The 15741-nt window shown below is 36.4% G+C and overlaps 1 protein-coding gene across 4 annotated transcripts in view; it reads left to right on the top strand.

Moving 5' to 3' along the window:
* Positions 1–15741, top strand: part of CDH18 (cadherin 18) — a 3071238-nt gene that overhangs the window by 2656477 nt on the left and 399020 nt on the right. For all 4 annotated transcript variants that reach the window (XM_044065283.1, XM_044065285.1, XM_044065286.1 and 1 more), the window contains one exon: positions 14380–14516. In XM_044065283.1, coding sequence (XP_043921218.1) covers positions 14380–14516 — 137 coding nt within the window. The remainder of the gene's footprint in view (positions 1–14379; positions 14517–15741) is intronic.

The raw sequence follows: 15741 nt of genomic DNA, 5'->3' as shown, positions 1-15741 counted from the left end.
TAGGAGAAAATCATGGAGGTTTCTCATAAAGCTAAACATATTGTTTATATAACATATTGTCTGCTTCTTTAATTGGATTGGGCATGGTATTCCATATCCTGAAGATAAAACTGGAGTAGAAGGCATCACCAGATGAATTCTGCAATTTAGTTTATTGAAACAGGATTATATGTTTAGAGTGGAGATGTCAGTTAGGGTTATACCACTGCAGGATGGTATGTAGGGAAGGACATACATCTGGCTGGTGAAGTATGAGATGAGTTTGGGAATTTGACTAGTTTATTTTTGAGAATCCAAGTCAGTGATGGTATCTAGCAGTAAATATAGTTATTATGCTGTAGCACTGGTTAAGCTTTCTTAGGATGCTATTGTATAGGCAAATGAGGACAGGGACAGCATACAAGAGCGTTTGGAGGAGGTAAGCATGTGCACTAGATTTACAAACTAGGCCGGTCAGAAATCGCTTTGATCTATATAGAGTCCTAAGCCTTTGTTGTGTTTCTTTATGATATAAAATATATATATATATATATATATACATATGATATAAAAAAAAATATATATATATATATATATATATATATATATATATATATATATATATAGGGTCTATATTAGATGCACAACCACTTAAATGTTCAAATCTCTAAAGGCCGACCTTTAGAGATTGAACAGTTAAGCGGTCGAAATTTTACAAAACTTAAAAAAAAAAAAATGCACAACTCAAAAAAAAAAAAAAAAAAAAAAACAACTAAAGGGTTTAAGCAGGGATCAAGCCCCCCTGCACCCCCCACGCCCCCTTACTTTAATATACCAACTCAAAGATCACGCTACAGTGTAGGGAGTGGGAAATGTCCCATTTCCGCACTGTGGTTCACTGAAGTGCGATCTCGGAGTTGGTATATTTAAGTAATGGGGGGTGTGGGGAGTGCAAGGGGGCTTGCCCCCCTGCTTAAACCCTTTCCTCATATTTGTTTTTTTTTAATTTACTTTTTTACAATTTCGAACATTTAAGTGTTCAATCTGTGAAGGTTGACCTTTATAGATTCGAACATTTACTTGTTCGTTGTAGTAATATAGACCCATAAATATATATATATATATATATATATATATATATATATATATATATATATATATATATATGTAAATACCAAACTTGAGCTTACTGTTGTTACACCAAACAGCTTGGTGCTGGAAATCTGTCTAAGTTTAATGTTTTGAATAGAGGAAATATTAATACAATTTGAGTTTTGAGAATTGGCTTTAGAGAAGAAGAGCATCAGATTATTATTATTTTTTTAAGCATTATGTGTAAGGTGACTATTATGTCTCCACTGTTCTTCTGCTAAGAGGTATTCTTGAGTAATTGCCTGTAGCATTATCAAGAAGGGAGGAAGAAATTATTCTAGCATCATCTGCATATGGGTCCAAGAATGGACCCGTACGTTTGGGCTATAGAGACTGGGAGGAAGGAGGAACTCGTGTTTTCTCCCCTACTGCCTGGTGCAGTTACATAGGCAGTTCCCAAATAATCATAGTGTTATGTGAGATAAGTTCTACTATGGTTTGAATCAGTTGTGGGTGTGAAGCAGTATCAGATACCATGGACAGGTCCAAAAAATAATAAGACTGGTTTGCCAGCACTACAACATCTGTTGGCATCATCTTGAAATGATTATAGGTAGGTTGTGATGCTATAATGGGATAGGAAATCACACTGAGTAGGAGAGAAAAGATTATTGTTGAGTAGGAATTGTAGGATTTCAGTGTCTACACAATGCTCCAGTATTTTGATAGTGGATGATGTACAAGTATGGGTCAGTAGTTACCTAGCTGAGTAGAATTCTCACCGCTATTTAGAGGCGTGATGTGTGATTATTTCTATATTTTGGGGATATATAAATCAGTAATGGCTCTACTTATGAGGATGGGCACTGAACATGCTAAGGTCATTGTTGCTGCTTCTACGTACTCTGCTGTCAGGTTATCAGCTGCAAGAGTAGTTGACTTCAGTTTTAGGAAGAGTTTATTGATGGATGCAGTAGGGATGTTCTTAAAAGTTTTTTGGATTTATCATATCATTGTCAAGATCTAAGGATGTAATGGTGCCCCTCTACTCTTCCCTCATCAGATCCATTATTGAGTACAATGCACCAATTGGAATGTACCTGGCTAGACATCTCCAGCAGCTGGAGAGACCACAAAGGTACCTAACCAAGAGGATTACTGGCCTCAAACAGTTGCCCTATGCAGCACGATTGAAAAAGACTGTTCTCTGTTGCATACCTCTTTCTCAGAAGTGATCTCTGTCTAACGTACAGAGCCATGTCCAACCCAGAATTGTTGAACATGCTCCATCTTAGCAAAACCAAATCTACTTGAGCTACATGCTCTAGGGATATAAACCTCAACACAACAATGAATAGAACATGCTGGAGGGATAGAGAGAACAAAATGGCTGCCATCCTATAAGCAGTGTTTTCACATACCTCTGCCACTTACTTGAAATAAATCAGCTAATTTTAAGGGACGAGAGACTTTTCAACTAATAATAACCTCATTGAAGTGTCAAGAATTCTACCTGTTGAGATTACCAGCATCTTGAGGAGGTTCTTGGGGGATTAATTTGCAGGATTGTGCTTGATCTGTTTGTCTCTTGTACAGCAAGCCAGAAATACATGTGCTCTGGACCCAGAGTCCTTCCTTCTCCTGGGAATAAAAAATACATAAAAAAAGAATATACAGTCATGTCAAAGGAGATGGATACCAGGGGAACCCAAAACACTAAAGCAAAATTCTCAGCTTTTGCATCTCCAGAAAAAGAGGTAATCACGAAAAGGGCCAGAACTGCCAAGCAACAAGAGACACCAAAATCAACACCATCATCATCTAAGGTTAAAAATGATTCCACTAACATGGAGGAGTTAAAGATTGCCCTGCAACCCATTCAAACAGCAATTCAAAGCCTCTCTCAACAGCTCAAAATGTTTAGTGAATCCATTGATAGGATTTTAACCAGAATGGATAAAACAGAAGCAAGGGTGCTGGACAATGAGGTTAAAATTGATCAGTTACAAAAGGATCAAACAAATAATGACACAAGCATAAAGATTATTCAACAGAAATTAATAGACCTTAAAGCTAGATCCAGACGTAATAACCTCATCCTAAGAGGCATTCCGGAACATATTGCACAAATAGATTTATTGGAGAGCATTCCTGAAATATTTTCTGTATTCTTGGACAAAGAACCCCTTTCAGATAAAATAATAATTGAATACAGAGCCTTATGACCAGCTAATGACAATTTCAAACCCAGACCTGTCTATGACAAGTTACTAAATTACCAGCATGTGAGCAAATTAACAATAGCAGCAAGGAAAAAAAATCCACAGAATGGAAGGGCTCAAAAACATTTCTCTCTCCTGACCTTCCAACCCTGATTAAAATGGAGAGACAGAAATTAGTTCCTTTCTGTGCCCATCTGATCAAAAATCAAATTAAATTTCAAATGCGGTATCCCAACACCCTCACTTTCTCTCACCAAGGTGCTCAGCTCTTGGCTCAAAACTACAATGAAGCAGCAGATATTTTTAAGAAAACATTTAATGAATGCCCGGTGCAAACAATGCAGAAGATATAACTTATGCCTTGCAGAGCGAGCAGAGCGATCAGTTTCAGTATCGACTTGTTATGCTTCATTGACTTACCTTGTTTCCTGGTCATTTTGATTCCATCACAATATTCTACTCTAGAATGGTGGGGCCCATTATCCTCGTGGCATCATATGGATTAACCCTGCCCTCCAAGCTCATCGCCATGTTGTTTACTTGTTTGAAGATACTTTGACCTCTTAAGCTCCCATGATACCAGTGGCTTCTTAAAGTCACATAACCCCCTAGCGCTTATGAGGTATCCTGAAAGCTACATGGTACATGAGCTCGAGTTTTCAAGTTACAGAGAGTGGAAGCAATCGCTACCTGGTTGGATCTGTATGGTCGAGGATACCAGTCTTCCAGCACTAATTCCTACAGATGCCTTTTAATGGTGGGTACTGTGTCCGATAAATAGCGCGTTTGCCATGCAGATCACTGCTGCTTATCTTGCAGCCACGCGCTGAGAGAAATTTTTACTTTTTTTTAGTGAGTTTGACTTCATATTCAGACAGTGCCATTAGACATTCATGGAAGCAGCATTAAAATAAATCTGTCAGCACTATGGATGATATTTTCCTATGGTAATAAGATCATGCGCGCTTTTAGTAATATAGGAAGAAGACTAGGGGCAGTATGTATGCTTTATTTGAAATACTACAGATGAACTGAAGGGAGTAATGTTGGTATCTGTAATATATCAGTGATGCTTTCAGGGTCAGTTATAACAGACTCACCGCCTACTTCCTGAAAGGGAGTAAGCTGTTTTCGTGAACTGCAGACAAGCATTAATGTAATACTCCCCCTCTTCCAGAGGGTGCAAAAGTGTAAGGGTCTTCTGTATGTTATTGTTTAATGCTGGGAGTCATTGTTTTTTTTTGTTTTATACAATGTTGACAGTAACACAGGGGTGACTTTCACTCGAAAATTAGTGAGCTGTGAGGGAATTGTGCAGTACAACTGTTGAGGAAGGTCTGAACAAATTAGCGACAACCACTAAGTCGGTGATGATTCTCAGGACACACATGGTGGATATCTTTTCTTTTTTTTTTTTTTTTTTTTCTTCAATATGTTACCCTGTTAATGGAAAGAAACCCACTGTATACGTATCTTGGAATCATACAGCAGGTTGGAATCTGCATCATACCTTAAGCTCTTAGAAGGGTTGTGTTGTGTATTTAAGGGAAAAGGATCCCCCCCCTTTTTGGAGTCACTTGATACAGAATATATGCTGGGGGAGCAGATTAATAACATGAATATGAACACAGGTAAGAGGTCTGTATTACATAAAAGGGGACGAACAAGCCTTGGAGGACAGCATTGTTGATGCATTTACTGATCCTGGAGGAAGGATGAACGTTAACATGGGTTTTTTAAAGCTTCAGCTTAACTCCAGCTCTCAGCATGGGGCATATGGGTTTATACCTGCGGAACATGGGATTAAATGAAGTATTATTCTAACTAATCAGATCATAACTATAAATTAATAAGTCGTTGGGGAAGGACTGGAATCTCGAGAATAGGCAGAAGGTATATAACCCTCAAACAGAGGTTTAAGAAAGAGACTTGTAGACTGCTGAAGTTGATGATAATACTCTTTGTACAGGGACTCCTGTCATAATCTAATGGCTGTTGGGGAAAGATAGATGGAGTCTCTTATGAAATGTTTTTTTTTTGTGATGTTAACTTTACCATTGTAAATAATTTGATGGAAGGAAGCATGTTCAATGAGTGTTCCATAACTGATAGGGTCAGATACAAGGCTCTGGAATCTAGCTTCAGTAATAGTTTTCTAAGTACATATTTACCCTAATGGGGGAAGTCTCCCCCCCCCCCGAATATAATGAGAGCCTCATTTTAATCATATATAAGCTCATTTGAAAAATCACAATAATACTATATACGTTTTAAATAAATTTTGTTGCTGACTAGTCCCTCATGATTTCTTTTGCTATGGCGGAGCTATAAGTATGTTTAAGCACTGCATGGGTTTGCTATGCATTTCTGTTCATGGAGTTTTAGGAGTTACTGTCTGGGAATAAAGCGTCTCACTCATTGGGTAGGAACAAGGCTATCTTATGTTCTAAGGTTATACCTTATTTTCCCAGACCCTTCCGGGCTTAGGGGGAGGTGGGTAGGCACCAGGATTAAGCGGGAAGGATTTATCATACTTGCCCATATGGTCACGTTACAGTACCACAGTAGTGAACAGTGTCGTTTTAATTCCCCAACTCATTTGCTATACTTAACCTATTTAACTTAGCTAAAATATGTGGGACATAGAATCCTGGAACATTAAAGGATTACAAACACTTAATAAAAAAAAACTTTTTATGCATCTAACTCTTAAATCTACCTCTAATATTACTTTTCTTCAGGAGACGCATTTGTTGAATCATCAATGGGAACAAGATAAATCGAGGCCTTGGATCAAAAAGATCATAGCCTCAGGAGGCACTTCTAATAGTGCCGGGGTGGCCATTATCATCAAAAATGACTTTATGCTAGATATAGTAAAGATGGGTTCAGATAATGAGGGTAGATGGTGTTACTTCTCTACAACATACCCTTATTTAGATAAACCTATTCTCTTTATTAACATTTATGCCCCTTGTTCAAATCAACAAATTTTTTTCATGAAAATATACAACCTCCTCACCTTATTTCCCAACCACTACTATATTGTGGGGGGAGATTGGAACGTGGTGCAGGACCCCAAAACAGATAGATCAAATCCTAAGGCTAGTTTTAATTTTTCTGCTTCTAAAGCCCTAACTGAACTGAAAGAAGATTTTAACTTATTTGACCCGCGTATTTATCTGGATGCTCCACAAAAAAGGAATAGATACACTTTCTTTTCCAATTGCGCCAAAAGTTGGTCTAGATTAGATTTTTTTCTGATTTCCTCAGTATTTCACAGTTTGGATATCTCCTTTAACCAATCGCCTAGATCTCTCTCCGATCATTCCAAGATCTCCCTATGTATCCACCGACACATCAAGGGTGTAACAAACAAAATAGATATCTGGTGGCGAATGAACCCCAACCTTCTTGGGAGAGAGGAGATTACCTCTCAAATTGAAGAATACCTTGATAAATTTCTTAAATCTAGTGACTCCTTCCAATCTCCCTTAGACTGTGAATGGGCCGCGATTAAGTCAATGATCAGGGGTTTCCTTATTAACAAAGCCTCATACTACAAAAAGCTTCGTAACAAAAAAGAACAAGACTTAACTTCTCAGCTTCATAAGATAGAAACTGAGATTCAAGAAAAACACACCCCGTTTTTGGAAGAACGTATGATCCAATTACAAAAGGAACTAATTTCCCTACAAGCAGACACCCTGAGTTTTCATGAGATTAAATCGTTGGCCACATATGCAGATTTAATACACTGTCCCTCTAGATTCTTGGCCAGGGTGATCAACTTAATTAAAACCTCCATATTTATACCTGAGATACATTATCAAGGTAATGATTTCCAGAAGTCTAATGAGATCATTAAAATTTTTGAACATATATTCACTCAAACCTATAGGCCCACCGAAAACATTGTAAGTGAAACAGAAATACAATCCTTTCTTAATAACTTAACGTTTCCTAAACTAACGGAGAGACAAAATAAATTCCTAGAGAGAGACATTAATATTCAAGAAATTATATCAGCCATCAATAACCTTAAACCTAACAAATCCCCTGGCCCCGATGGGTTTACGGCTGAATTTTATAAAGCATTCAGTACGAAAATCTCTAAGGTGTTGTTGTTGTTGTTTAATTTTATTACTTCCAACGGATTTAAAGATATTCATTTAAACGCTTCTAGAACTATTTTTCTTCCTAAGCATAAGATGGACCCTAAAAACCCTGGGAGCTACAGACCTATATCTATAATTAATTTGGATATGAAAATCTTGGCCATGGTCTTAGCTAATAGGCTGAAAGCTGTTATACCATCTATTGTCTCGTCCGAACAATTTGGTTTTATCCCGGGTAGACAAACTAATGACCAGACCTTATCGCTGGAAGCTCTGATATATCTATCCACTTTAAACAAACTCCCCATGTACACCTTAGCGGTAGATGCCTCCAAGGCTTTTGATCGCCTGAGCACAAAATTTTTATTTGAATCATTACCCTTCTTTAACATCCCAAACTCATTTATAGGCAAAATAAAAACCCTTTACTCCACAGCGTACACTACTCTACAAATCAATAAAGAATCATCTAACAGAATCAAAATTGTTAACGGGGTCAGGCAGAGCTGCCCCCTTTCCCCACTTCTTTTTTACTTGTACATGGAACCGTTATTCATGCTTATTAAACAAGCCACATTCCATCATCCCCCTTCCTTATCTAACTCAAATATTTCCCTATTGGCTTATGCAGATGACCTAAACATATATTTCACTCTCCCCGGCTCTGACCCAAATAAAATATTATCTTCCATTAATCTCTTTTCCAACCTTGCAAACTATAAACTTAATAAAGAAAAATCTATAATTTTCCCCTTGAATATTCATTCTATGATGCCTAATATACTTTCAAGAACAGATATCAAAACTAAACATCAGCTGCACTATTTAGGTATATACTTCTCTCAAGGAAACCACAATTACTATCAGGATAATGTAGTCAAGTGCTGGTCCAATGTTCAAAATGATATCAATAGATGGGCTAGGCTTAAGCTCCCTTTCTTGGCCAGAACTACAATTATTAAGATGAATATTCTCCCTAGACTACTATACTTATTTAATGCAACCACCTGCATTTTGCATAACAATTTTTTTTTTAAATATTATATCGACTATTTCAAAATTTATCTGGACCCCTAAATCTGTTAGGATTAGTTATTCAAAACTCATCTATCCTAAGGAACAAGGTGGACTTGGCCTACCCAATTTCAAAACCTACTATGAGATAATCACTGGAAGTAGAATATTTAATATAGCTTCATATCATAAGGCTCAATCTTGGTGGACTCCGACATGGGTGGTTCTGTATAATAACTACGTTAAAACATTAAAATTTAATCCTGCAGTGCTCCCATTTCTAAATGAAGCAAATTTAGGCATACTAAAACGAACAAAGAGTTTACTATTTAACATAAAGACTATGAGATAATCACTGGAAGTAGAATATTTAATATAGCTTCATATCATAAGGCTCAATCTTGGTGGACTCCGACATGGGTGGTTCTGTATAATAACTACGTTAAAACATTAAAATTTAATCCTGCAGTGCTCCCATTTCTAAATGAAGCAAATTTAGGCATACTAAAACGAACAAAGAGTTTACTATTTAACATAAAGTCGCTCCAGGCCTTTTTTAACTCGACGAATTTGACTCACTCATATAATACCTTACAACCACTTTGTCTTAACCCTAACCTTAAATTAAATGGACGCATGTTAAACTTGGAGCAATACCCCCTCCTTCTGAACACCTCTATTTCTGATCTCTTCCCCTTCAGACATCAGGCACTTTCCACCCTAAGAACTAATCTGAACTTACCTAAAAAATACTTGATTATGCTACGACAAATTGGGGATATGGTACACAAGTATCTGGAGCACCTCTTAGTCACAGACAAAGATATCTCAACTTGTAAAATGTTAAGGAAACTCCTTCTCAGTAGAAAAAAAATGACTTCAACCTCTTACAATGTTATTATGTCACTTAAATATCAGAGTGAACTCATTTTCTCTAAGTATTGGCTAAAGATTAACCCTACTATGAACCAAAGCCTAATCTCTAAGGCTATAAGACCAAACTCTAAAGCTATACCCTTTAAAAAGATGAAATATACTCAATTGATGATAATGAACAATGTGTACTTTACTCTTGAGGTCATTAGTAAATTCTTTCCTAACCAATCCCCTAAATGTCAACACTGCTCAAACCAAACTGAAGATATTCTTCATGTGTTTTGGAGTTGCAAATGTTCCTAGAAGCTTTGGTGTGCTTTGAGAGTGATACTTGAGAAAATTGGCTATGAAAAGTCCACCCTCTCATGGGAATTTACCATCCTACATATACCTCCTCCTGATTTATCTGAAAGGAAATATAAGGTTTTGATACCTATCTTTATGTTAATCAAATATTATATCTCTTTAAATTGGAAAAACAGACACTCTCTTTCTTGGGAAGGTTTTAAAGGTATAGCTATTAAACACCTCAAGGCACATAAATACTTGTTCCACAATATTAAGCACAAGCCAATTATCAAAGAATTTTGGGGAATTTTATCTGATCATATATTAAAATGAATACATTTTTCTTGTATTTTTTTTTTTTGTTTTTAGTAGATACCATTAAACTATATCATGATGTCCATGGTATATATAGCTTATTCTGGGCAAAGGTATGATTGTATATAGTTTCTGTTTGGGTTACATGTCATAGCTATGTAAATACGCAATGGTTTTGTAATTGTTTCCTTTTCTTTTTGTTTTCTTTTTCTTTCTGTTCTTTTCTTGTTGGTGAACATACATGTAAATGTATTGACTGAAAATTTGCAATAAAGAGGATTTAAACAAAAAAAGAACATGCTGGAGGGATAGATTCCCTTTGCAGAGACTTCCCTTACTATGGAACAGGGTCCCGATCTACATAAGACACAGCCCCTCACTATCACTCTTCAAGAGGAACCTTGATGAGTGGATGGGTAACAGAAAGTTCACACTGGGGTTCAAACCAACAGCACTACTAGATAGGGGCCAAGAATACTAGCTGCTAGTACAAGGGTCTAGGGAACTACTAAAGGGGCGGTGAATACCGCACAACATGGCTGAGCTAATATATGCCTTCGGGCAGATAGCCCAGTACCAACCTATGAACCTAAGAACCTATAAGACTCTGTGTACCTGTTTATTGTGGTTGTTGTGTTGATGAAGTTGAGTTAAAAGAGTTTGCTCTAGAGTTATCAGCATCATTTGGCATTGAACTAGGATGGATATTTCTTTCTGATGGGTTTTTGATGGCAGATCAGACAAGTTTTGGACTACTGTGGGAAGTGTTGTGAATGTGTATATAATTATTCTGTCCTTCTGCAAGGGGTCTTATTTGGTTCCCTAGAGAGTGATGTGTCTGACAGTTTGGAAGAGTTTTATTCTTCTGCCAAATTTTCCAAGCTATGTCTTTAGTATCATATATAGGTATCATGACCTTTTTAGCAGTACAAGTCAGCCAAGGTACATATGTAGATGTATTCCTGTGTAGTGCATGCTCATTTAGTACATTTAAGAATATGTGATGGCTTCATCTATGGGTAGAAGTCAGCATTGTACTTACTAAGACTTCTAACTAGTTTACAGTGATGAGAATCCATTGGACTGTTATACTTTCAAATGAAAAATTTGAGCCATTGCTCACTTGGTCAATAAGGTAGATTGCCTGCTTGATTAATTGTATTGGTGGTAGTAGTAAGCATCCAGGTTAAGACTGATGTAGAGTTGTTGGCCTTGCAATGCCTGGCCGAAGTGGTAATGAGTTGAGTGAAATTATAAAGACTGATTGAATAGATGATAGAGGTATATAATGCAGCCTCCATAACTATGAGTTCTTGTAGTTTAATGTATTTTTTGGCAAATGTCTTCAAGAATATTGTAGTTATTGTTGGGGGGGTATAAGTTTTTTTTTAGAGATTATTTGAAGTTTAGTAATTAATATTTCTGTATGCTTACACTTAGAGATGCTATTTGGATACAGGTGAAACCGAAGATTGTTTTTATGCATTATTGCTACACCACCTGCCGTTCTCCTTTCCCAGTCTAGTCTAAACATACTATAACCAGAAGCTTGTTTTCAGTTCTAAACTTCCTTTGTACTTGTAGTTGTGATCTCTGTTTAGCCATAAGTTCATAGATAAGTAGGAGGCAGATGTTTTGCAGATCATTTCAAGCCCAGTCAAAAAAAGTATTCAAATTTTTCCTCTAGCCTCAAAGAAGGACAGGCAAGATACACCGGGAAATAATTTGAGGCTGCTTACCCAATTATCTAGGTTTACCTTGAAAGTGTCAAGGGGGCTTCTCTGCTTGACATGTACTGGAAGTTTGTTCCAGAGGTGAGAGTTATGTTGAGATATGAATCCATCACACCTACACATCTTAATTTATCAGCTGACGAAGTTTTAGTTCATTTAACTGAGTATCTGATGCACTGTTAGTTCTGCTAAGGAACAGGAGACCAAATAGAGTTAGATCCTTCATAACACAAAAGGAGAGAGACAGAGCTCCACAAAAGAGTCTGTAAGAGAAAAAGTACAGAGAAACATCTGCAGTTCTCTCTTGATAACTAAGATTTTTGAGGACACGTTTTAGCTATGAATCTCCAAGATCTGTCAAGTTGTGAGATATGTTTTGATAAAGGGGCTCTTAAAGGTCCATTATATTCAAAACTGGGTCTGATAAGACATGAGTAAATGGAAATTAAGACTTCTTTGGATGTAGCCGAGATAAAAATTAGATGGGCCAGATTAAAGACTTTCTGAACTACTGTGGAGACATGATGGTTGAATGATAATGATTTATCAACAAGAGTACCCAGATCCCTTATGACAGTGTCTTATTGGATGGGTGCATCTTCTGTATGGTAAATAAAATTGTTTGGTTTACCAAAATGAACTATGCTATATTTTTTCCACTTAATTTGAGACCACTGTCCCTGAACCAGTTATTAATATGGTCTAAGTCATGTTGGGGCAACTATGAATCAGTTGAAGATTGACTAACAGCACCCTACATATAATCATCTACAGACATAGTTGGCCATAGGTGAGCACTGCTAGACTGAAGGTCTAAGAAATATATCCCAAATAGGAGATGGCCCAAAATTGAGCCCTGAGGTACAGCACTAGTAACCACACGAGTTTAGTCAGACAACCAGTTAGCTATCCATCACATAATATAAGGATTTATATTCAGATTTACAAGTTTGTCAGTAATGCTTGCATGGCGAATAGTGTCAAAGGCCGTGTTTAGGTCTTGATATGCTGTTTACCATTTGCACTGCATAACCACTATCTACTGCTTCAGTTACATTTTCAAAGAAAGTAATGATGTTAAAGAGGTTAAAGAGGCAAGACCTTCCTTTGATAAAGCCGAATTTGTGAAGGTCCAGGGCTGTGAGATGTTCCATGTCCAGATTAATGAAGAATCAGAGTATGAGCTTGATAGGTTTACATATGAGGCTAGTGAGACTAATGGGTCTACAGTTACCAGGGTCCATGGTCAAACCAACATTGTGCTATGGCATTACAGTAGCTGTTTTCCAGACTTCAGGAGTGTAACCAGTGGAGACGCTTAAATTAAAGAGTTTAATGAGGGGTTCAGAAGGGCCATTTTTAGCATTGACAATCAGGGTCAGATTATATGCTCATTAATTGAATCCAAGATCATCGCAATGCTTTTAAATTTTGTATAGCTGGGTTTAAAGGAATAGAAGAGACGTTGCTAAAAGCTACCTCATTCAGCTACTAAAGCAATTAGCAAAGGGTCTATATCATATGAGCGAATCACACATAATATCGAACGTACCAGACCTCGAACTTCTGATTGCGGGGGGGGCTGCACCCCCATACCCCCCCCCGCTAAATATATATTCCAACTCCAAGATCACACTACAGTGAGGAAAGGCCAAGTATCCCATTCTTCACTGTACCTCGATCTCAGAAAAAAGCACTTTGAGGTCCGGTATATTCGATATTAATTTGTGCAGTTCGCTCATATAATATAGACCCTTAAGAAAGGTATGCAATTTTGAGAAATTTCAGTGTACACCAACTATGTAGATGCAAGTATTGTAGATTTATGATAGTTTATAGAGTTGGCACTGAAACGTTTGTGATGACATCCATTTGTGAAAATGTCTACAAAAAAAAAATGTCTTTTTTGCTTTTAGTTTTTCCATTCCTTTTTGTAGATAATGCCTGTTTATGTGCCTTTATATCTGACAGGAAGTAAACAATTCACTTCTCTATTATAGTTTACATTGTGCTACATTATTTTTTTATGACTATTTGCTTGATGCACCTCTCCGTACCTCTTGTCATGTGATACACTGCAATAAAGTAAAAGTCCATGCAAGTACTAACACTTTATATTACATCTATACTTTGTGGTAGTAAAGTTGCCACTGATTATTTTTGAAAATATTCTGCTTAAAAAGTATTGTATTATATGTTACATTATCGATATAGAAGCATCTGCAAAATAATTGTAATCATTTCAACGTGAAGCAAAAGGCACTGTGTTTCATAAATATATGTGCCTTTGTCAGTAGGCAATTTACTCTTTACTATAAGGATTATGTAATGTTATTCTGATAATTTACAGATGATGTAATTGGGTAGGGTAATCAATGGAGGAAAACTGAATCACCCACTTAATACACAGAGATCTACTCCATGTACATAAAATGTATAGTATGTATAAAAAGTAAATACAGAATCTGAGCGTGACTTGCATTCCAGTCAAATAATGTATAGGATGTTAAAATGGCAGAATTTGGCCAGGCAGTATTTCACTTTAAGTATAAATAATAACTGCCATTCTACTTAGCCTGATGCTTAGTAATTTATGAATTCTTTTTTCAGTTTTCACTGGAGACTCTTATGTCATGCACGAATGACTTTTTGTATGCCTTTTTTTAGGCTTTTACTGCCTTTTCTTGGTACCAATGGGAGTACATTCATGCAATTTTTATTCCTTCTTTCTTTTGTAAATAGATATTTCATTGACCACAATGCACATGATGAGAGGTATTTCCACATAGATGCAAACAGTGGGGCCATTAAGACTGCAAAGTTTCTCAACAGAGAAGAAATACCATGGCACAACATAACAGTTTCAGCCTCTGAAATAGGTAAGTTAATGTAAAAGAACACAAAATCTGCAAGGAAATGTGAAATGGTAATTTCCCATGTACCTTAATAACAATGCAGTATTTAAGGAGTGCTTTAAATAAGTATGATCTGCTGTTAATGCAATATGTATTCAGTAATTTAATGCCATCTGAGCATATTGCACGCATCATTAAAAATAGAATTTGCCATAATAGATTAGATGTATTATTAAGTACTGCAGTCTGACACTGTATGCAATCATGATATTTATGGAATGCTAAATACTTAATTAACATCATACATGCATACTACTGTGTCTGTCCCTCAGAAACACCTTAAGAAAAGATAATCATGATTTTCTACTGAATTACATAATTAATGACATAACTGCCAAACTTCAAACATGAGGAAGGGACAGTTAAAGTGACTTACAACTTTTTAAAAATCCCAGATATGGAAAGAGAGCACATATCTTAATGTGAAAATCAATCTTGATATTCTTTTTAATGCACCTTTTGCTATACATGTAATTTCTAGTGACATGCTGAAACATCTTTTATTTGTGTTTCTTATTCAGTATTGTAGATAAACCTATTGGAATTGTATACGTGTGCATTGCAGTGCTATATTTGGAAAGTAACAAAAATAATACAAAATTGTATTATAATTTTGATAACTCAAAGATATTAATAGTAATTAAACAGTAATCAACATATAGATACACTCAATAAACAAGTAACCAATCATATATTAGCTAATAAGGGCACCATGTTATCTTTTACTGTACTGAACATTCATAGATGAGATTGCAGTTTGATCACCTAGAAATTAAACACTTAACGCATACATAATCAACAAAATGTTTTCAGCTATGCAGAAAGAAGTATGCATTGCATTATATATGAGATATGGTGCAGAAATTAATATCATTATAAATTATGGGGCTGGGGAGTTTGCTGCTCGTGGAGATCGTATCACAGCTTGAAATATGAAGCTGATCGTTCTCATATATTTCTGAATGATTTTCTTTCTGATGATGATGATGATGAAGTCTGCTGTCCTTTACTGATAGTGTTGCTTGGCCCAGGTACAGATGCATTCCTTACTATCATATGGTCCAATCAAACTGACTGAAAAGTCAAGTTTATCTTGCTTCATACTTTTCGTATTAATCCAATAACTGACAGTGGAGAGAAAAATACTGCTAGCTAGTCAATAGCCAAAATGAAGGCCTGAGTAAAGACG

Source organism: Protopterus annectens, chromosome 3.part0 (genome assembly GCF_019279795.1).
Source record: "Protopterus annectens isolate FY-2018-M chromosome 3.part0, PAN1.0, whole genome shotgun sequence".
NCBI classification, from domain to species: Eukaryota; Metazoa; Chordata; order Ceratodontiformes; family Protopteridae; genus Protopterus; species Protopterus annectens.
The sequence above is the reverse complement of the archived record's forward strand: the minus strand, read 5'-3'. Positions and strand labels throughout refer to the sequence as shown.